The following is a 22,375-nucleotide window of genomic DNA, read 5'->3' as shown; positions in this document are numbered from 1 at the left end:
TTTGACAAGGGATTTTTTGTGAAAAGGGGAGTCAGTTGTAAAGTGGCTTCGATTATTGCATAAAGGTATGTTTATATCATGCTTTTTTCTATTTTATCGCTATATGTCTGTTATGTGCTATTAGATTAGGGTTTTTTTTGTTCTGGAAAATTGAAAATGTCAGGAAATATTGACTGGTTTTGTTTTGTCATTTTCAGTACCGAGTCACATGGACGAATATATTGGTGTTGTTTTTCATCATGAAGGTCACTTTATTGATGGAAAGTATGTGGGGGAGGGTGAAAAAATAGGGCAAGTGTAACACAATCGACGGGGCCTGGTGAGGTCGAGTGTTTATTGAGTTGAGTTTTTAATCACGTGATATGTTTAAGTGAAAAAGGTCTTAGTTGAGGTGTTCAACTGACCGTTGTGGACAACTTGGAGGGGCTGTTTATGTATTTCGCCTATTATCAACTATATTAAGTAAATAATTAAAAGCTATATTGAACACAAACACCCCTTTCAAATTTGATGGACACGTGGCTCCAATAAAAACCCACTCTTTTACCCGACCCATCAATGGCTTCCCCTTCTGATCTCGGATCTCTGTCTTACGAAAAAAAAAACCCAATAAGCTCATTCTCAAAATCCCGAGCTACCACCTGTTTGACAAAATGACTCCTCCATTTCAACCACTAGATTCACAAACACACCCATATCTATATACCTCAAACGGAGGTGATTGAGGATTGAAGAGCTTGAGATTTCCGTTCAATTTTTCCGTCGCCGTTCAGAGCTCCGGTGTCAATTAGAAACCCCCTTATTCAATACTGTAGCAGGTTCCTATTAAAGGTCGGTCTCAATTCTTACTTGTTCTTATTTCGATGTTGGGTTAAATTTTAATCCACGTGTCCAACACGAGGCATTCATTTGATCTGAACTAATTAGAATTAATCTCTAATGAATTACACCCTTAGTCAATAAGGGCAAGGGCAAATATTAAAAGTGCTAACTTTGAGTTGATTTTGCCTTGGAACCTAAATTGTTCATAATATGATTAAGTAGCCAGTAAGCTGTTGTTTTTGTTGCTCATTTTTCTCTTTAGGATATAACACGAAACTAGTATTGGCACACTATGAAATGTCGAGTTTTATATGTATAATTGTATACTTTGTTATGCTAATACATTGTTCAGTTCAACACAGATGTTGATTACATTTTTTCCTTATTCACTTATTTGTGCTCAGCTATACGCCAAACTGGCTTATACCAATTCAACTGTTTGAAAAGATGACGGTATAATAAATTGCTTTATTATGTGTTACTCTATTGTAATTTTCTTTTTCTTTTACAGTGTGACTAATTTTCTTTTTTGCCACCAATTTTCTTTGTTCTGTGGTGTTTGGTTATATATTTGCTTGGAAACCTATTGTTAGCTCTTTTGAATCTTGAACTTTGAACAAACTGAATGGAACAGGCAAAATGGATCTTATTTCACAGATTCTTCTGTAATTTTCCCATTCTCCCAGCTGGAGCTCTTTCCCTACATGGCCAAATGAAAAAAGAGAAATGATTTCTCTTGGTTTCGCTCTATCTTTAACCCTATTTCTCACGTTTCACTGGAAAATGCTAAGTTCTTTTTTATTCTATGGTTCTATGATTGGAGTTGATTTTGTAACATTCATGCCAGCATATCATTGTGGTTGCAGCTACTTAAGGTCATAGGTCTTGAGAGTCCATTGGAGCTTTTCCGTCATGTATTACCTCTCATAGCACGAGAGATGCACTACTTGTTTTACTTTATTTCTGTCCTTTTGGCTTTTGTTGTTTAGCAACGTAGCAAAAAAGAAAAAATGCTAATTATGCAGCTTTTCTCAGCAATACATCTGACCTATGTGGTTCTGTCTTAATGGTCTTGTGGTTGTTGTGTTTCATCGCTTTCCTTAAGAAAAACAATATTGTTCCAACTGTATGGACGTCTGTAACGTTCTTAAGAAAAGTGAGATTCACTTGTTTGATTTCTTTCACTTCACTTTATTCTACTGGCTTTTATCTTGCGAAATGTATGACATTTTGATAAAATATGCTTGCTCTAAAACTCTTGTTTCTCTGACCCTACCAGCTAAGTCACCAAGGTGAAAGATGGCTGCTAATGTCCAAAAATTCCGAACACTAGCAATCTCTATGAATCACTGTCTCGAGTCAAGATTGCTCTTGCATCATTATCGCCTCTTGCACCATGGTCCAGACACTGTGGAGGAACTATTGGATAGACACGTGGTAAAAAAGGAGAAGAGCCTAGATGATGACGAGAATGAGCGCCTAACTAGACAGCGACTCACTAGTTCTCGTCGCGAGGCTCTAAGTCTCTACCGAGACATCCTTCGGGGCACCCGGTTCTTCATGTGGCCCAACTCTCAAGGCATCCTTTGGCGGGATGTTCTCAGAGAAAATGCCCGAAAGGAGTTTGAGGAGGCACGATTCGAAAGAGATCCAGAAGTCATCACCAGATTGCTTATTGGAGGTCATGATGCTGTGCAAGCTGCTTTGGATAAGGTTGTCGAGAAACAAAAGCAAGAAATTGAAAAGCAACGTCGTAATTCAAATACTCCTTGATATTCTGGTTAGTAAGATTTTTTTTTCTTTCTATAACACTCTCATAAAATAGCACATATTTTAACACATTATCTACATTACCACGTAGTGAATGACATTAGCTTCACTTCCTTTATGTGTGAGTATTGTTACATTGAATTTAAAGCAGCGTGGCAATTCATATACTCCTTGATATTGTTGTTAGTAAGATTTTGTTCTTTAACACCCTCATCATATAGCAATTTTTTCAACATATTATCTACATTACCACATAGTGGACGACATTAGCTTCTCTTTCCTTTTAGTGTTGAGTATTATTACATTGATTTTTTAGGTAAGTTTGTTATTAAAACTGATTGGGTGCTTGTGGGATCTGAGGGGGAGGGCAATCACTAAAATAAAGCTGATATTGCAGGAAGTTACAGTTAGTAGAATATCATTACATTGGAATATAAATGCATAACCAAAAGCACTAATAAATTTGAAGTAGAGAGATGGTGACGTTCTTGCTTATTTGTGCACCAGTATGATGGATTTGTCTGAGTTCTAGCAATTTGCAGCTGTCCATGATGGTTGGCATTGGCTGTATCATTATCATACTTTAAATCGTAAATTTGGAAGTTGGAACTGTTGTCATTATTGTAATACATGTTTTCTGTTGAATGTATGTCTTACTTGCAATCAAACTTAATAGCTGTTATGCATTTGTACTTTTTGTTGCATAGTTAGCAGAGCTAAATTGAGAATGTAGGGTGATATTTGACACGGAGAAAGCTTTAGTTTTTTGTGTATGGAGTATATGGCTTTCCTCATGAGATGGAGAACTAGAATGGAAGTCAAGCTTGGATGTAAGGATAATATTGAGGTGCTAACTGATGCTCTCATCCAAGTTTCAAATTTATTTGATCCATTTGCGTCTCTTTTTTCTCTTTTGGTTTTAATAATGTGAGTAGTATGATTGCACTTCTGAACTTTGTTGCTAATTGTAGTTTCAAATCTTTCTCTTCCTGCGATAACTAAAAATCGTCTTGCTGCTTTATCATTCTCTTGAAGGAGGATACTTATCCTTGTTATATGGCTTGTTTAATAATTGAATTTTTCATTGTTAAGAATCAAGATTCCCTGCCATATGAATTGGTCCAAACAAGAAAAAATTTATTGCTGACAAATGAAAATTTAGCCCCCCTCGGTAAAAGTCGGGTGGGCACTGCAAAACTGTTACTATTTTGTAGTTTATTTACGTGAGTTTAACAATCAATATACTGGTGGGCTAGGTTACTTCACCATCTTGATTTTATTCAAGTTTGCTGTCAAATTTAATGCTTTCTCCCATTCGCCTTCTTTCTCCCCTGTTGAATGACACCTGGCTATGCTGATTGCAGATGTTATGCAATGTACAGTGAGAGTTCAAGAACATTAGCAAGTGTAGCTGGATGGAGATATACAATGTAATCTTTGTAATTTTATCAAGTTTGATTAATCTTTTCGCCTTCAATGTACTTGTGCATTCCTTGAATGAGAAACTCTTGAAGAATTCTGGAACTTGGTTGGATAGATGGATTTGACCTAGTGTGTTTAATATTCATAAGCTTAATGTTAAAGTTGCTGCCATGTGGCTAGGAGGTCACGGGTTTGAGTCGTGGAAATTAGCTTTCGCAGAAATGCAGGGTAAGGCTGCGTACAATAGACCTTTGTGGTCCGGTCCTTCCCCGAACCCTGTGCATAGCAGGACCTTAGTGCACTGGGCTACCTTAAAGGCCATATAGCTGAGGCCCTTAAACTACTAGAGAAGTTTCGTGTAGGCCCGTGTACCATTTTTCCGTCTTCACCAAGCGTCCAACGTCTTGCTTTAGAATTGGATCTCACAATTTTTACAATCCTAATAATAAATTCTACCCCTTAATCCAACATCTACTTTGGTAAATGGAATTTCTAGTACTTTATGTCTAAAGTCATCTATTTCATTGACAAATATTATAAGAACCAGTCTCGTTTTGTAAGAAGGAAAATAAAACAGACAAAATATAATGAAAGAAAGAATAAAGCAAACAAAAAGAAAGAGAACTAGATTCAGTGTGCTCCATTTCGAAAACCTGGGGCTATTTCTCCCTTTTGAATCAAAATGCCAATACTGGCCCCAAATCAGGTTATCTTAGAAAAACAACAATAAGGACTAATTTGTCATTTTATGTATACCGTTATTTTTAGTTTTTCTCCACTTCCCACCCACCTTCCTCCAGCATAATCTGAAATTACTATAAATATAAATTCCTCTTTCAAATTTCAATTCACCGTTTAATAAGACTTTTACACAATCTTCTCAGTTCTCAGGCACTCTACCTCAAGTTTCCGGGCGACGAAGTATTACTGGAAAATCAGCTTCCATTGCCGGAAATTATTTTTCAATTTTGTAAACGAGTGCTAAATTAACTGATCAATCTAGGGTTTTTGAAACGATATCGGTGAAGCAATGGCAAAGGGGAGGCTAAATCGGAATCAAGGAAAGAGATCATCAACGGTAGTTTTAGTACTTTCGATGCTCTTAATGCTAACAGTTGTACTTCTAATGCTTCTCGCTCTCGGCATTTTTAATCTGCCGGTCGGTTCCGATGATGAGCCGTCCTCTGCTCATGATCACATCAAGTTCAAGCGCCTCTCTTTAGATATGTACGTATCTTTTAACTGTTGCTGCCGATCAATTGAGATTTAGCCATGAAAAAAACAGGAAGTATAAAGACAGCATAAGGATTTAAATCATAAGCACTGTAAAGTTTTTTTTTTTTTTTTTTTTTGCATGTCAATGAATTTTAACTTGTGACAGAGGATGAGTTACCATTTTTATCATATTACTAATTAATCTTTATCTAGAGATTTACTTGTAATTACCTAATAAGTTACCTGATTATGTGATTTTTTTAACACTGTAATTGCATAGAAATTAAACTCAAATAAGGATTTAAGTTGTATACACAGACTGTGCAAAGAATTCATTTTTTATAATGTGAAGGAAATTTAACATGTGATAGTGGGTTAGTTACAATTTTTTTCCACGTTACCAATTAATGCTATCAAGAGATTTACTTGTAATAACTAATAACACCTAGTAAGTTACCTGATTGTATAAATGTTTTTAATACCGTCAGTGCATAGAACTTAAATTCATGAAATATATGATGAACAAAATGGAGTATGTTTTAACTGTTGGAGTGTATTTCTGAAAAGAGATTTATTTTGCAGAGGGGAAGGCGATGGACTGGGGAAAAGAGGGGATCAATGGACGGAGATTCTATCTTGGGAGCCCCGTGCTTTTGTTTACCACAATTTCTTGGTGAGGCTCTCAGTTTTAGCATTTTTTTTTAATTGACCATAATCTTAGCTAGTTTTGGCTAGATTTTTTTCATTTAATTGATTCTTGTCTACTGAATCATTAGCTACGAGCAGAACACAGTGGATGCAAAGATCAATATAGGTGAGGGTAAGGCTTAGTTTTGTTGTTACATTACATTAGTTCTGGTGTTTGACTGGAGACTTGTATGCTCATTTAAGGTGAGAGTAAAAAGCATTTAGTTTTCTAGAACCACTAATTTGCATTAAAGGTAAGTTATTTTGTTTTAGAATATAATGGACTTAAATAAAGCACAATGGTTCCAGAGTATTCATATAATCGACCCAACTAATTGGAGGCTGTGAGGAAGTTGATTACTTGATTGATTGATTTTTATCAGTAATTTGTGCTTTGTATGCACTTCTACATATGCCTAGGGGTGTGCATTCGAATCAGCTTATCGATAAATCGAATCGATTATTTGTTATCGGTTTATCGATATCGGATTATCAATTTATCGATTTCGATTTCGAAATTTTCCTTATCGAGTTATCGATTTCGATTTCGATTTTGTCCTCTCCGGTTATCGGATTATCGATAAACCGATAAGATAGGCTAAAAAGACAAATATACCCTTATTCTACAATACCCTTTCCTTTACCCTAAGTCCCTAACCCTATTATTTCCTCTACCCATTCTTCAGCGCCGCTTTTACCTTTCTCCCTCTCTCCCGCGAACTGCAAACCCAGCAGAGAAAGTGAACTCCGGCGGACTCCGGCGTACTCTGGCGTACTCCGGCGACTTCAATAGTACGTTTCTCCCTCTCTCTCTCCGTGCCTTTGTTACAATTTCAAGCATCCGCAGGTTTTAGTTGGCATACATTTGATCCTTACTTTAGTCTCGTTGCATGTGCTTGTTGACACAATTTTTGTGTTATAAACGGTGTTCGTCTTATTTTAGCTTCTTTTTGTCCATATTAGTTAGGCGTGTTTATAGCGATATACTTTCCGTGGAATCCCGCAAATTTTCTTATAACTGAATCGATAAGCCCCAAAAATCGATAAATCGAAATCGAAACCTTATTGAAACGATAAGGATTAGCATATGTACAAATCGATAATCGATAAGTAATTATCGATAAGAGTCAAAATCGAATTGATAAATCGAATGCACACCCCTACATATGCCTCTTTTCCTCTACATGTTTCCTATTTTCCTAAAAAAACGGAGGGGAGTGAAGGTGTTCGGCAGTGTTTCTGCCTATTTTCTCAATTTATATTTCACAAAGTTGCTCGTAGATTATTTGATTATAACGTGCATCATTCTTTTGCGATTCGCTAAGACATTGTTAAATGGACAAGTTTTATTTTGACCATGTGGTTTGCATTTCAACAGTCCAAGGAAGAATGTGAATACTTGATAAATCAAGCTAAACCTCACATGGTGAAGTCAACAGTTGTTGATAGCAAGACCGGTCAGAGTAAAGATAGCAGGTTTGTACTGCTAACTTCTGTACTTTTATTAACTGGCCAGTTAAGCCACAACGAGAAATTATGAGTTTTTTCTTCTTTTATTTATTTTTCTTTTGTAGCTTGGTCTAAGGACTATATTCTTCAGTTCTTAACAAATTAAAATTTCAACAGCTACTTACTTTTTTCCACTACTAAAAAATACACAAGTCAAAATTTTTGAATTTGTGTTAAATAGTGTCATTTGAAATAGGATGGATGAGGGAATATCCTTTTCTATTGAATCGATGTTGTAACAGTATTATGTAACAGGGTTCGTACAAGTTCAGGAATGTTTTTGAGGAGGGGACGAGATAAAGTTATCAGAAATATTGAGAAGAGGATAGCAGATTATACTTTCATTCCTGTAGGTAAGAGGACTGGACTAAATCCATGCAAAAATCATAGTGTATCAACTCTTTGTTGTCATTCTCATCCATAAGTTCTTGTTAGAAAATTATATATGGGAACATACTCTGATAAAGTACTTTTTTTTTTCTTTTATAAGACGCAATGGTTGTATTCCTAAAACTTTTAAAAAGTAATTTCTAAACCTAAAATTATCTTAAGTAGTTATCCTTGCGGTTTAGTTTTTCAAGATTTTCAATTACTTTAATTTGAAGGTTTATTATGCATTTTTATGCATTTTTATGGTACTAATATATCGGCTCCTATTACCTTTTTGAGCTGAGGGTCTCCTGGAAACAGTCTCTCTACCCTTCGGGGTAGGGGTAAGGTCTGCATACATATTACCCTCCCCAGACCCCACTTGTGGGATAATACTGGGTCGTTGTTGTTGTTGTTGTTGTAATTTGAAGGTTTAAATAGTTAAGCTTACCTCAAGGGAGATTTAGGATATTAAGGTTCCATTTTATTCATATTAATTGCAGAACTTAGAAAGTACAGTGTCCTGCTAGAGAAGTTTTAGGTTGTTCTTTTGCTTGCTCTTCGAAATATGATCTTACTAGTTTGGTTTTCCTCTTCAAAGCACAAAATAACACGAGATCTGTGATTTTATTCTTATTTGTTAAGAGTCACTAATGTTTATTTATGGAAAAAGAAAATTGCTTCTACGCAAACGTGCATCCGTCCTTGGTTATGGTCGTGATAATAGTTTGCTTCCCTTGTGAATTCCCTGATTTAGATAATCTTGTTTACAGAACATGGAGAAGGGCTACAAGTTTTACACTATGAAGTTGGACAGAAGTATGAGCCTCATTTTGACTACTTTCTTGATGAATTCAACACCAAAAATGGGGGTCAACGTATAGCTACTCTTCTCATGTATCTGTAAGATTTATAATTCCTCAATAATTATGTAATAGATATGGTGGAAGTTCTGAATTTTTGCTAAGTTATATGCATATTGAATATGCAGTGATTGATTGTTTTATTTATTTCTTTGGGGCATATGCAGATCAGATGTAGAAGAAGGGGGTGAGACTGTTTTCCCAGCAGCAAAAGGAAACTTCAGCTCCAGTCCTGGGTGGAACGAGCTGTCAGAATGTGCCAAAAGGGGCCTCTCCGTCAAACCAAAGAGGGGTGATGCTTTGCTTTTCTGGAGCATGCGACCTGATGCTTCTTTAGATCCGTCAAGTTTGCATGGTACATTGTTTTCTCCTTAATATTCCATTACTAACACCTTTAAACTCTTTAATGTAATTGTTTCCCTTTCCTTCCTTCCCCATGAGAACTCTTATAAGAAAAAGATGCAAGTTTACGTGTAGCAAACAGGTTAATTGGGTCAGTTTCTGCTTGTCTTGGGCAGTGGTGTGGGACATTTCTCTAGTTATTTGCTAGAATATGTTAGTACTAATCATGAGAACAAAATAATTGTCAAGACTATTTTATCCAGCAGTGTAGTAGTTTGTGTAACAGAGCTGAACATATTGGAAATTGCATACTGAAGTGGTCGTGCTTCTTGTAGAATATCAAGATCCAACATCAATTTGTCATGTTGCTAAGGTTTTGGCCTTGAAGAATAAGTTATCATATAGAGTTATTATTTTCCTTGTTCATGATTTATCATATTTTGTGATTTCTATAGAAACTTGTGTCAGTGTTTTGCGTTTTTTATTTGTTCCTTTAATTTCTCAAAGGAGTCTACTGGTTATGGAATGTATTATGGAAGTTAAGTATTCCTTGAGGGGTAATTTATTTTGGTTTTCTAACAGCTTTTATCTGCGCAACTTAACAACTTTATTCCAGGTGGTTGCCCTGTGATTAAAGGGAACAAATGGTCGTCTACCAAGTGGATGCATGTCGGTGAATACAAGCTATAATTCTCTTTCAAAAAGGTATCTTCATGTTTTTGGAAATTATTCTCATATATCAAGCTTAAGATTCCTGGCCACCAAATCTTTCTCTTGATATATGGTAAGTGTTGATTAGAACATGATCTCGAATATGTTGAAAAAATTGTTATCCATATGAGCAAGTTGTTAATGTTCAAGAGAGTCCTAATCGTCGACCTGTAGCACTTGTTACAAGTGACTCCTAGCACACACTCTAAGATTTCTGCCAATTCCTCCAAGGTAGCAAAGCAAAGAAATCGGCTTGTGAGACAGTTCAGCCCTCATGCTAGTGTCACAGTGTTTCAAATCTCAAGTTCTATGCATAAGGAATATCTGGAGAAAAACCATGGCTAAAGACCTTTAACTAGTTTCGGTGTAGTTAGATGACTACCATCTTTGTCTAGGCATTCAGCGAAGAAATATTTGGATTTTGTATGAATCATGGCTGTGTTAGGCCTTCCGGATTTGGATTGTAACATCCTAACCTAATTCTCCTTAACTTGGAAGCCTCGTTACATCACTTTCAACAAATGAAGGCAAGAGGTTCGAGTCTCAGAGGTTGGTTTATTCGAAGTTTTTTTCTAGAAAGAGTCAGCTCCTCATCTCGACTATTACCCAAATATATGACTTTCCTAGTGTTAGATAATGAATGTAGACATAATCTGAGTGTAGACATAATCTTATGTAATATACATAGCTAGCATAATTATAGGGATTCTCAGCAGATTTATAGGATTTCTTTTTTGATTCTTTCCATAGTTAAGGCTCTATGTACTTGTATATACTTGTTATTTCTTGAATACAACATAAGAGAGATTTCTCTATTGTCTCTATATTTTACATGGTATAGGAGTTGAGTCGAATCCGCTGCCGGAGCCGGAAGCTAATCTGAGGTCTTTTTGACATTTCCAGTTGACTTGTGGTGGTTCTCTGATCATAGAACCACATTTTGGCAAAGAACAACCTCAGACCAGATCTTATTCTCACTTTGTTTGGTCAGATTTGAGTTTGGTTTATTGGTTATTTGATTTCTTTAATTCTGTGGTATTTTTCTTGGAGGTTGCCTATGTGAGAAGCTTGCATCTTTAATTTTGACTCAGTGTGGTGATTGATTAGTGACTTGATATTGTCTGTTGGGTCTTTCCTTATCAGAAACTTTGTTGGTCTCTAATTTTGTTTGAGTTGGGGACAAATTCGTTTGGTTCTTTGATTTGGTTGAGTGGATTATTAAAGTTGAATCTTGTTCAATAGATTGTTGATTTCGTATCTACCAGGATCTGTTTGAGTATCTTTTAGCTTCAGAGACCTCTGTTAGTTTAATCAGTTTGTTATTGAAAGAAAAAAAAAATGATGGTAAAGAATAATAATGCAACAACTCCTAATCCAACAATCTTGGTTTCGGATGAGTTTCTAAAATTCCTTCAATATCATAAATCAGTTAAGGAATCTTCTTCAGTTACTGCCTTTGTTGGGTCAGATAAAACATGTCTTATCACCTCTTCCAATAAATGGGTGATCGATTCTGGTGCTACAAATCACATGACAGGTAATCCAAATATTTTTTCTAGCTTTCGCTCACATAAAGCACCCTTTCCGGTTACTATAGCGGATGGATCAACTTGTAGCAGTGTTGGATCTGGGACTGTTAAACCAACTTCCTCTATTACCCTGCCATCCGTATTAAGTCTACCAAACTTGGCCTTTAACTTGATTTCTGTTAGTAAAATTACCAAAGACCTTAATTGTTGTGTTGCATTCTTTCCCAATCATTGTTTGTTTTTAGATCTTAAGACGATGCAGGTTATTGGTAAAGGATATATATTTGGTGATCTGTACATTCTTGATGAATGGGAGCCACGGTCTGTTGCATGCTCTAGTATCGTATCTCCTTTTGAAGCACATTGTCGACTTGGACATCCCTCTTTGCCTTTGTTAAAGAAGTTCTGTCCTCAATTTCAGAATATTTCATCATTGGATTGTGAGTCAGGTCGATTTGCAAAACACCATCGCATCTCGTTAAGTCCAAGAGTTAATACGCGAGCTGAGTCAGCTTTTGAGTCGGTCCATTCTAATGTTTGGGGACCATGTCCGGTTGTTTCTAAAACTGGGCATAAGTATTTTGTCACTTTTATAGATGATTTTTCTCGAATGACTTGGATTTACTTTATGAAGAGCCGCTCTGAAGTGTTTACTCATTTTTCTGCCTTTTGTGCTGAAGTCAAAACTCAATTCAATGCTTCAGTACGTACTTTGAGGAGTGATAACGCTAAAGAATACATGTCAGAGTTATTTCAGTCCTACATGAGACAATATGGTATATTACATCAGTCTTCATGTGTTGATACACCCTCTCAAAATGGAGTTGCTGAGAGGAAGAATCGGCATCTACTTGAGACAGCTCGAGCACTTTTGTTCCAAATGAAGGTTCCTAAACAGTTCTGGGCTGATGCGGTTTCTACGGCTTGTTTTTTGATTAATCGCATGCCATCTAGTGTACTCGATGGTAATGTGCCTTATAGTGTTCTTTTTCCGAGTAAGTCATTATTTCCGGTGGAACCTAAGGTGTTTGGAAGCACATGTTATGTTCGAGATGTTTGATCATCTCTTACCAAGTTGGATCCCAAGGCTGTGAAGTGTGTTTTCCTGGGCTATTCTCGCCTTCAGAAGGGGTATCGATGTTATTCTACTGAGCTTGGCAAATATTTAGTGTCAACTGATGTGGTATTTTCAGAGACTACACCATTCTTCTATGCACCTCCCATTTATACAAGCCGGGGGGAGGAAGATGAGTGGCTAGTATATCAGGTTACCTGTACTTTGACAGAACAATTAGATGATACTCTTCGATCTCCTAGTTCTTCTATTGAGCACCAATCGACTGTTATGCCTTCAGTACCTGCTCCAGCAAGACCTCCAATTGCTCAAGTTTATTCGTGGAGGCGATAGACAAATGATACACGTCCCGCACTAGTTCTTGCATCATCTGATTCTTCTTTGCTTGATCCTCCAGATAACCTTGATCTTCCTATTGCTTTTCGCAAAGGTACACGTAGTTGCAAATCGACATATTCTGTTGCTAACTTTGTTTCCTATGACCACTTATCCTATACGTCTAGATCTATGATTGCTTCTCTAGACTCCATCTCCGTACCCAAAACAGTGAAGGAGGCTTTGAATCATCCCGGATGGTCTGATGCAATGCTTGAGGAAATACATGCTTTAGAGGACAACCACACATGGGATTTGGTAGATTTACCAAAGGGAAAGAACCAGTGGGATGCAAGTGGGTCTTTACCGTTAAAGTTAATCCAGATGGTTCTGTGGCAAGACTTAAGGCCAGACTTGTGGCGAAAGGGTATGCTCAGACTTATGGGGTGGATTATTCTGACACCTTCTCCCCGGTTGCCAAACTCACTTCTGTCCGCTTATTTATTTCTCTAGCTGCGTCCGAGAATTGGCCTTTACATCAGTTGGATATATCAAGAATGCGTTCCTTCATGGTGATCTTCAGGAGGAAGTGTATATGAAGAAACCACCCGGTTTTGTTGCTCAGGGGGAGTATGGGAAAGTCTGTCATTTGAAGAAGTCTTTGTATGGCTTGAAGCAGAGTCCACGAGCTCGGTTTGGCAAGTTCAGGAGTTTGGGTTGAAAATGAGTAAGTGCGATCACTCAGTCTTCTATCGGAAATCAGTAGCTGACACTATTCTCCTCGTTGTATATGTTGATGATATTGTTATCATAGGAAGTGACTATGCTGGGATTTCTTCCTCAAGTCTTTTCTGCATACTAGGTTTCATACAAAGGACTTGGGCCAGTTGAAATACTTTTTGGGAGTAGAAGTAAATAGAAGCAAGAAGGGAATTCTTTTGTCTCAGAGAAAGTACATTCTTGACTTGCTTGCAGAAACTGGAAAGTTGACAGCTAAACCTTGCAGTACTCCAATGGTTCCTAATGTGCATCTTATGAAAGATGGTGGTGATCCTTTTGACGATCCAGAGAGATACAGGAGGTTAGTTGGGAAATTAAACTACCTTATTGTGACTCGTCCAGATATTACTTTTGCGGTAAGTGTTGTTAGCCAGTTCATGTCTGCACCAACGGTCAAACATTGGGCAGCTTTGGAACAGATTTTGTGTTACTTGAAAGGAGCTCCTGGACTTGGCATATTATATAGCAATCACAATCATACTCGTATTGAGTGTTTTGCAGATGCTGACTGGGCTGGATCGAAAATTGATAGAAGATCTACTACAGGTTATTGTGTCTTTGTTGGAGGAAACTTGGTATCATGGAGGAGTAAGAAGCAAAGTGTTGTATCTTGATCTAGTGCAGAATCCGAGTATAGAGCTATGTCACAGTCTACATGTGAGATTATGTGGATACATCATCTGTTGACTGAAATTGGGTTAGAGCATCCAATACCAGCAAAACTTTGGTGTGACAATCAAGTTGCCCTCCATATTGCGTCAAATCCGGTGTATCATGAAAGAACTAAGCATATTGAGGTTGACTGCCATTTTATTCGTGAGAAGATTCAGGAGAACTTGATCTCCACTGGCTACGTGAAGACAGGAGAGCAACCGGCTGATTTGTTCACAAAGGCGTTGAATGGAATTCGAGTTGATTACCTTTGTAACAAGCTGGGCATGATCAATATCTATGCTCCAGCTTGAGGGGGAGTGTTAGATAATGAATATACACATAATCTGAATGTAGACATAATCTTATGTAATATACATAGTTAGCATAATTATAGGGATTCACAGCAGATTTATAGGATTTTCTTTTTGATTCTTTCCATAGTTAAGGCTCTATGTACTTGTATATATACTTGTTATTTCTTGAATACAACATAAGAGAGATTTCTCTCGTCTCTGTACTTTACACCTAGGATGAATATAATTTATTCTATGTCCAAATGGAAGCAAAATGTAGCTGCCAAAGTTATCAATCCTTTCAGATTGAGCAGCTAGTTAACATTCGAGTAGCGAATGAAGTGAAAGAATCTGTACTTGTTATCGAACTCACCGTTTGGTAAGAATCAAAAGATTTTGAGCTGGTTACCATTTTCAAAGAATAATCATCTCATTCTTTGTTTGACAAATCCCATCAACGGCTACTTCTAGAAAGATTTGGTTAATGAAACCTGGAGGTGGAATTCCGATGTGCAATAAGTGGCTTCTTCAATTATATGGCCAGATGAAAATGTTGCCCCTTCTATTGCTCAGATGGTTGTTTAGCAAAAGCCTCTTATCATAATTAGTTAATCCTATGTATACCCTCTTTAGGTTTTAGCTTATTACTCCTTTTCCAAAAGCATAAACTCGTTGCCCGTCACACTACTTTTTGTGGAACCTGGTGGACACATCTATTGGGATAATTCTTAGTGATGTCTCTTTATGCATGCTGATTATTATACATTTAATAATTTTAAGCTGTGGTGATCCGTCACTTTGAACGGATCTGATTGCTAATACTCAGAATGGACATTGTATTCATGGTTGATGAAGTAATCAATGTTCTTCCAACTTAAATTTAGTCACGTCTGCTAGACCTCGCAAAGAGTGTTATAATAGAAAGGAACTTTTCTTCGTGGAATATCCGTTGTCTCTGTGGTTATGACATGTTTTCTTGCATTTCAGATTGCTTCTTCTAGGTGAGGTACAAGCAGTAATGGATTACAACCCTATAAAAGTTGAAGAATGGTGGCTGGCTTGGTCGTTCGCCTCTGATAAGATGTTTATAATGCCAGGCTTATACTGCATATACGCGAGTCATTGGCTTGACAGTTTTGAAGAATTATCCCTATTTATGGTTTCATGTAAACGGGTAGTTGGGTGAGAATAGTTGGCGGCTAACTGTGTTAGAAAGGGAGATTCAGAGTTGGAATTATGTGATATATTGTATGGTGCTAGCTTTTCTAGATTGTTTGATTTATTAGTGTCAATATTTTTTTAAATATACACATAACCTCTTTGTCTTTTCATAGTTCTTTAATCACTGGGGTTTAAGAGTCCAACTTTGTTAAACGAAGTACTGCAATCAAAAAGTATAAAGACGTGCAGAGAAAACAATTTGCTCTTGGAATAACCTAAGCAATTTGGAAATAATAAAGCAAGACAGTAATTTCGGGAAAAGTGTAATCAACATTAGTGTGACGAGAAATGAACATAATTTAATTACAGAACAGCACGTGAAATGACCTTAAGCAAGGGATCCTCTGGTGATGGTTTCAAAATCCTCTCTTCACATCATAGGAGAGGAATCCAGCTATAGCCAGAAAAAAGAATAACTCTTGATAGCTGAGTATATATTACATTATCAAAACTGTGGTTGAGCGATCAGGACATTTGGTTGATTAACACCAAAGACAACTTGCTCCTTCATATGGTCATGCAATCAAATTTATAAACCGGACAAAGTTAGAGTCATAAGACCTGAAAAGTAGTGTAGTCATATCACCACATATTAGTTATGAAGATCAGAATAAGAGTGAGGATTTAAGTAATTTAGATGAGTTACCTTTTCAGTGCTAATGGCACGAAGCTCGCTTAAAACCTCAGCAAAATCAGCAGGAGGCAACCGAGTGAAGTGTATGTTCTCGCCTGTGTATGGATGCCTAAATCTGCAAATCAGACTCACGTGTAAGTAACGGTAACATATTACTATAGTTAGCGATGCTGAATAGAGACAACATAATAATTCAGCTTACCCAAGGGTTAAAGCATGGAGGCAAGGTCTTTCAATTCCAGAAATCAACTGCGAAAGTTTCCCATGAGACCTTGGAGGTGTTTTAGGCTGAAGAAGCGAAAGGGCCATGTTCTTAGTACCTCCATACACCTCATCACCCAAAAGAGGTATACCTAGGTACTTCGCATGAGCACGTATCTGTTTCATAAAATCAAGCTTGAGATTTACTGAGGGAATCTCGAAATAGAGAAATACTACTAGAAAGCAGAACATCTACACATTGTTTTCTGACTTTTTACAAGGAGCAGCATCTACAAGTTCTATTCTCATAACTAAATTATTTTATTAACAATGCAAAGAATATGCATATCAAGCACAAAGCTCAAACCACAAAGCTCCCATCTTTTCGAGGATACAACATAGAGCTACTTTGGACTAGAATCAGGTGAGACTAATATCATCACTAGACATAGTGACATTGTAGATTCAAAAGTTGGCCGCTTTAATAAACTATACCTACAGATATGCCCCTTCAAAAAAAATACAAGGCAATAACACCTCTTACCTGCCAATTATATGTATCTTAAAGTGTGCAGGTAGAAAGGACTTGAATAGATACCAATATAACAAGAAGTATCGATGTTTTGGTCAAAGAAAGACACTTGTCATGAGTAACTAAGAGTCCATATAATATTGTACCTGATGAGTGCGCCCAGTTTCTAACCTCCATTCAACCAATGCGGAGCCACCTCCAGCAAGTTTTTCAATTACTTTATACCTGAAAATAACTTGATTTACTTATAGCTGAAAGACCTCAAATCAGCATGTATTTCAAAGAGAAGCAGCTAGACCTTTTGCACAAAGAGTTCAAATGTGTTTGGGGGTAATTGTGAGTGTGTGGTTGGTTTTTTTTTTCCTGGGGTTGGGGGGGGGGGGGGGTAAAAGAGCAGGGACATAGCTGTGCAACTTGGCTTCAATTACTTATTGAGAAAAAGTAAATATATCACTGATGGGCACAGTAGCATACTCTCTATCAGCTGTTAATAGGGAAATTATGAAGAAGGGGCCTGTCTTAAATCATCAGCAACAAATTGAATTATGTGCACAGGTCACCCCACGGGAAATCTATGAAGGACTTTGTTCTATTGCTGATGATAAGGCACAGGAGTGGATGGATATAATGCTTATTTTTATAAGCAAGCATGGCCAGTGATTAAACAAGATGTAACTGAAGCTGTCCTACACTTCTTCAAATATGGTAAACTTTTCAGGCCTATCAACTGTACTTCAGTTACCTTAATCCCCAAGACTCCTAATCCTGCTACTATAAAAGATTTTAGGCCTATAGCATGTTGCACTGTTCTTTACAAGATTATATCTAAAGTCTTAACTGCAAGACTACAGAAAGTTATTGCAACTGTTATTAGTGAGGCACAAGCAGGTTTTATCCCAGGTAGGAGAATTGCAGATAATATCATCCTTACACACGAGTTTATTAAAGCTTACACTAGGAAGAATATATCACCAAGGTGCATGATCAAAGTCGATCTTCAGAAGGCATATGACTCAGTCGAATGGATCTACATTGAACATGTACTGGAGGGTTTACAGTTCCCAAGAAAATTCATAAAATGGATCATGGAGTGTGTACAGACAGTGCATTACTCAATAGTCATAAATGGAGAACCAACAGAACCTTTCAATGTTGCCAGAGGTCTGAAACAAAGGGATCCCATCTCTTCTTTTTTTGTTTGCTGTGGTAATGGAATATCTAAGTAGAAATCTGAATGAGTTGGGAGAAGATAAGCTTCATGCATATCATCCAAAATGTGCAAGACTGAAGATCACACATCTAAGTTTTGCAGATGACTAACTGTTATTTGTCAGAGGTGACAAAAGATCTATTCATAAGCTACATGAAAGATTCTTAATATTCTCTAAAGCTTCTGGCTTGCAAGCAAATCTAGCCAAAAGTAATGTCTATTTTGGAGGAGTCAACAACTCAATAAGATCACAAATATTGCAAGAGCTGGGATATGTACAGGGAGAACTTCCTTTTAAATATTTAGGGGTTCCACTGTCATCCAAGAAACTCACCCTAATTCAATGGCAACCACTGATAGATAAAATTGTTGCAAGGATCTCTTCTTGGACTGCTAAGAAACTTTCATATGTAGGGCGGATCCAATTGGTGAAATCAGTTCTTTTTGACATACAAGCCTATTGGTCTCAATCATTTCTATTACTTGTTAAGGTCACTAAAGTAATTGAGGCACATTGCAGAAGTTACGTGTGGTCTGGAACAAATAGTATCACCAAGAGGGCTTTGGTATCATGGGACAAAATGTGCCTACCAAAAGCAGCAGGTGGGTTGAATATAACAAATCTGAGATTGTGGAACAAATGTGCACTGATAAAGACCTTTTGGGAACTCTCTCAGAAACAAGACAAATTGTGGATTAGATGGATTCATAGTTATTATATAAAGCAGAGACAAGTAAGCACTATTCCAATCCCACAACAAGCTAGTTGGATGGTGAGGAAATTGCTGGAAGCAAGAGGAGACTTTAGTCATATACAGGGCACCCCACAAAAACAACATTCCATGATCAGACACTGTTACAAGCAACTCTTGGGAACTCATTCTAAGGTACAAAGGAAGCACTTCATGTACAATAATGCAGCTAGACCCAAGGCTGTATTTACCCTATGGGTATCACTACATGGGAACCTTAATACAATAGATAAACTTGCAAAATGGGGACTTAATATTGATCAGACTAGTGTTCTATGTCATACCACAACAGAAACAAGTGAGCATCACTTCCATGAGTGCACTTTCTCTCAACAGTTATGGGGAAGATTGATCTTATGGCTACAAGGACAAATACCTCTGAGAGCTAATGTCAATCAACAGCAACTGTGGCTTCACAACAATGTCAAAGGGAAATCTACCAAAGCTCACCTAGTGAAGCAGGTGCACATAGAAACTATATATGTAATATGGACTGAAAGGAACTCTAGGATATTTGAAAAAGTGGAAAAAAAGGTGGATAGTTTAGCTAGAGAAATTGCTTGTGTATGTAATGTGAGAGCTTCTGTAAAGATTGGTTGCATACTTACCCATCTGCCTTTCTAGCAAACTGTGATAGATAGGAGCAAGTCTAGACTTGGGTGTAATAGCCAAGGAGTATGATAAGAGTAGTTACATAACAATAGGATCTTTGTTTATAGTTTTAGATTCAGCAAGCAGAGTTGTAGCTTGCTGTACTTTGTAAAGTTTCCCAATTGGTGATTAATGAAAATAGTTAGTTACCAAAAAAAAAAAGTAAATATATTTAGCTTCAAATACTAATTGATACTTGACGAAGAAAACAAAGTATGAAAGAGTTTTCAGCACCTACTGGCAGCATTACGGGCTCTTCCACCTTTATGTGATCCAGGAATAGCAATCATACGGATGCGGTTATTTGAATCACGGCCAATTGGGATATCAATGCGTCCTGAAACTGATGTAGGTACTCCACAAGTAATGCTGACATAGACTCTTTTTATGGTATGTTTCTTAAACTGCTCGGCTAGATTGGCAAGAGACTGCTCAGTCTGCAGAACAGGAACGACATTTAAAATAAGCAAATTAGACTAGTAACATAAGCACAAACTTCTCAAAATATAAGCGAGATATCTACACGAATTACCCATCTTCAGAACCTGGAAGTAGGAATCACCTTCGCTACAACAAGCAATCCACTTGTTCCTTTGTCTAACCTATGCACAATTCCAGGTCGAACAGATGGCTCACATACAACAGAAGAATCGACACCATAAGGACTTTGATCGGTGGAAAACAAGTTCAACTCATCATCAGAATCATCCTCCACATCAGAAAGAACTTCCTCACCCGGGAATGAAACAGTGGGAAGACTGCAGTGATGAAGGATTCCGCTTACAAGCGTTCCAGTAGCATTTCCTGGCGCCGGATGGACTACCTATATTGAAACAAAATTTCTCTTAAGCTTTCTTAAGCTGTCACCAAACAGTTCCAACATGCATAATACTTCTAGCAATCTATCTGAATCACCACTGGAGCTAAGGGAAAAAAGGAAAGAACGAGTAAGTTTATGTGTACTAACATTCTTAACAGTTATTACATCAAATTATAAGTATCAAGTTTCTTTCTTTTCCAGGCTAACAATATAGTATCTAAACAATCAATGAACTGCAGCTGTAGAAATGGATAGAAAAATAAAATAGCCTCAAATGACAAATCACCCAAATCGAACAGCACACCAGTAGAGCAGAATCGGCATTATCAAACTAGACACCATAAAACAAGTGATTCCGCTCTTGTCCAGTCTTTGAATGTGCATGCTTAATTATATACTCCCTCCGTTTCAATTTATGTGAACCTATTTGACTGGACAGAGTTTAAGAAAAATAAGAAGACTTTTGAACTTGTGGTGTAAAATGAGGCACATATATTTTGTGTGACAATAAAATATTGCATAACGGTAAATTGTTTCCAAATATGGAAAGAGATCATTCTTTTTGGCACGGACTAAAAAGGAAATAGGTTCACATAAATTGAAACGGAGGGGGCAACATTAATCCCAGATGAGCTAAACTGGAGCAATATGAAAATGATCCTTAGCTCAATGGAGCAATAGGGTCAATGAGCATTCGTATTGCCGATTCCAACTTGCTTGGAGATTGAGGAGTTGTTTTTGTCTGTGCATACTAAATGGGCAAGTGAGTGTTCTATCAAAGAAAAATGCATAGCCAAAAACAACTAGATGATACTAGAACTCACCATGTGAGCAGGCTTGTTAACAACAAGCACATGGTCATCTTCATACACTATATCCAATGGTATATCCTCTGGTTCAGCTCTTAAAGGCTTCAAATCAGCTATTGTACAATTAACCTTATCCCCACCTTTTACCGTATGTGAAACCTACAAAAGATCCAATCTTTACCCAAAAAAAAAACAAGAAATAGAGCACAAAAACTGAACCCCCTATTCTTGTAAACAAAAATATACTGGTACCTTATCAGTGACGCGACCATTGACAGAAACAAGGCCAGAGCGAATGCTGGACTGAACACGAGCTCTGCTAATACCGTTGATACGGGAGCTGACCCAAGAATCTAGTCTCAGCTTTCCAGTTTTAACATCTACTGTTTCTTCGAGCTTAACGCCGGAGTAATTGGACCTCCGGCCGGTAATTTCACTCGGTGAGTCGTCGGAATCTGAGTCTCCGGGGAACTTGGAAAATGCTCTGAAAATGAAGCTTGAAACCCTACTAAAAGAAAAGGGTTTTGGGTTTTGTGGGGGCACAAAGATTGATGTTGAGTTCAGTGCTAGCATCGCCGATGTTCACGATTTTTGCTTCTTGGTAGATTAATGGGATATGACGACGAAGATATTGATTTATTTAAAGTCTTAATGATAATGAAATATATTAAAGTAGTAATTATTGTTACATTTAAATTTTAAATCAAAAAGTTAAATAAGTTTGAATTCTTGAAGTATATTGCTATACTAGTATGTGCTATATTAGCTAAGCAATAGGGATGAACATGTCTTATATATAAGACTTTCAATATTGCAAAACATTGGAGTATTATTATAAGTTGTTCGTAAATTTTAGTAGTTTAATTGGTTGGTTACATGCGAGTTGCGCGACCTATAAGTTACGGGTTCGAGTTATGGAATCAGTCATCGATGCTTGCATCAACATAGATTGTTTTTATCATACTCACTTATGGTGCGATCATTCGTTGGATCCTGCATGAACCGAGATACTTTCTGCACCGAATTACCTTTTTTAGTTAATTACATCACTTTTCACCTTGTCGGTGAGGGTTTGATTTTTCATCTTGTAATCACTTCCTCATTTACTAGAATAATTACAAATTTCAAGCTCGACCCATCTGGAGCAACGATAAAATTATTTCTGTATTGTGGATTCGAACCGTGCAAC

General features: G+C 37.2%; 3 protein-coding genes across 5 annotated transcripts; 2 read left to right on the top strand and 1 right to left on the bottom strand.

Moving 5' to 3' along the window:
• Positions 1-691: 691 nt before the first annotated feature.
• LOC104245024 (uncharacterized) lies at positions 692-4,175 on the top strand. 2 transcript variants are annotated; one of them, XM_009800571.2, is made up of 3 exons: positions 692-831; positions 2,102-2,602; positions 3,957-4,175. In XM_009800571.2, the coding sequence occupies exon 2, from the start codon at positions 2,122-2,124 to the stop codon at positions 2,593-2,595; it is 474 nt and encodes a 157-aa protein (XP_009798873.1). In that variant the 5' UTR covers positions 692-831; positions 2,102-2,121; the 3' UTR covers positions 2,596-2,602; positions 3,957-4,175. The 2 variants fall into 2 exon arrangements, with proteins under 2 accessions (XP_009798873.1, XP_070028521.1); XM_070172420.1 differs by lacking the exon at positions 3,957-4,175 and adding an exon at positions 3,300-3,398.
• A 658-nt stretch (positions 4,176-4,833) lies between these two features.
• On the top strand, positions 4,834-15,687 carry LOC104245023 (probable prolyl 4-hydroxylase 3). 2 transcript variants are annotated; one of them, XM_009800569.2, is made up of 8 exons: positions 4,834-5,241; positions 5,812-5,902; positions 7,295-7,392; positions 7,681-7,778; positions 8,568-8,697; positions 8,825-9,012; positions 9,616-9,704; positions 15,344-15,687. In XM_009800569.2, exons 1-7 carry the CDS (start codon positions 5,045-5,047, stop codon positions 9,687-9,689), a joined length of 876 nt encoding a protein of 291 aa, XP_009798871.1. In that variant the 5' UTR covers positions 4,834-5,044; the 3' UTR covers positions 9,690-9,704; positions 15,344-15,687. The 2 variants fall into 2 exon arrangements, with proteins under 2 accessions (XP_009798871.1, XP_009798872.1); XM_009800570.2 differs by lacking the exon at positions 15,344-15,687 and adding an exon at positions 10,552-10,675 and having other exon boundaries at positions 4,900-5,241.
• Positions 15,688-15,827: 140 nt separating this feature from the next.
• On the bottom strand, positions 15,828-21,823 carry LOC104245022 (RNA pseudouridine synthase 2, chloroplastic). The gene is made up of 8 exons (XM_009800568.2): positions 21,439-21,823; positions 21,202-21,345; positions 20,120-20,380; positions 19,792-19,994; positions 17,091-17,169; positions 16,414-16,589; positions 16,224-16,326; positions 15,828-16,138 (listed from the first exon to the last, which is right to left on the bottom strand). Exons 1-8 carry the CDS (start codon positions 21,757-21,759, stop codon positions 16,130-16,132), a joined length of 1,296 nt encoding a protein of 431 aa, XP_009798870.1. The 5' UTR covers positions 21,760-21,823; the 3' UTR covers positions 15,828-16,129.
• Between the last annotated feature and the right edge of the window lie 552 nt (positions 21,824-22,375).

This window comes from Nicotiana sylvestris, chromosome 4, assembly GCF_000393655.2.
Source record: "Nicotiana sylvestris chromosome 4, ASM39365v2, whole genome shotgun sequence".
Taxonomy (NCBI): Eukaryota; Viridiplantae; Streptophyta; class Magnoliopsida; order Solanales; family Solanaceae; genus Nicotiana; species Nicotiana sylvestris.
This window is presented reverse-complemented; position numbering and strand designations above follow the sequence as displayed.

Coding starts and splice junctions, on each gene's coding strand:
- LOC104245024 (XM_009800571.2), top strand. CDS start 2,122: ATGGCTGCTAATGTCCAAAAATTCCGAACACTAGCAATCTCTATGAAT.
- LOC104245023 (XM_009800569.2), top strand. CDS start 5,045: ATGGCAAAGGGGAGGCTAAATCGGAATCAAGGAAAGAGATCATCAACG. Junction 5,242..5,811: donor AAGCGCCTCTCTTTAGATAT/GTACGTATCTTT, acceptor TTTATTTTGCAG/AGGGGAAGGCGATGGACTGG. Junction 7,779..8,567: donor TTATACTTTCATTCCTGTAG/GTAAGAGGACTG, acceptor TCTTGTTTACAG/AACATGGAGAAGGGCTACAA.
- LOC104245022 (XM_009800568.2), bottom strand. CDS start 21,759: ATGCTAGCACTGAACTCAACATCAATCTTTGTGCCCCCACAAAACCCA. Junction 20,381..21,201: donor TTAACAAGCCTGCTCACATG/GTGAGTTCTAGT, acceptor GTTTCAATATAG/GTAGTCCATCCGGCGCCAGG. Junction 16,327..16,413: donor CTCCATGCTTTAACCCTTGG/GTAAGCTGAATT, acceptor TCTGATTTGCAG/ATTTAGGCATCCATACACAG.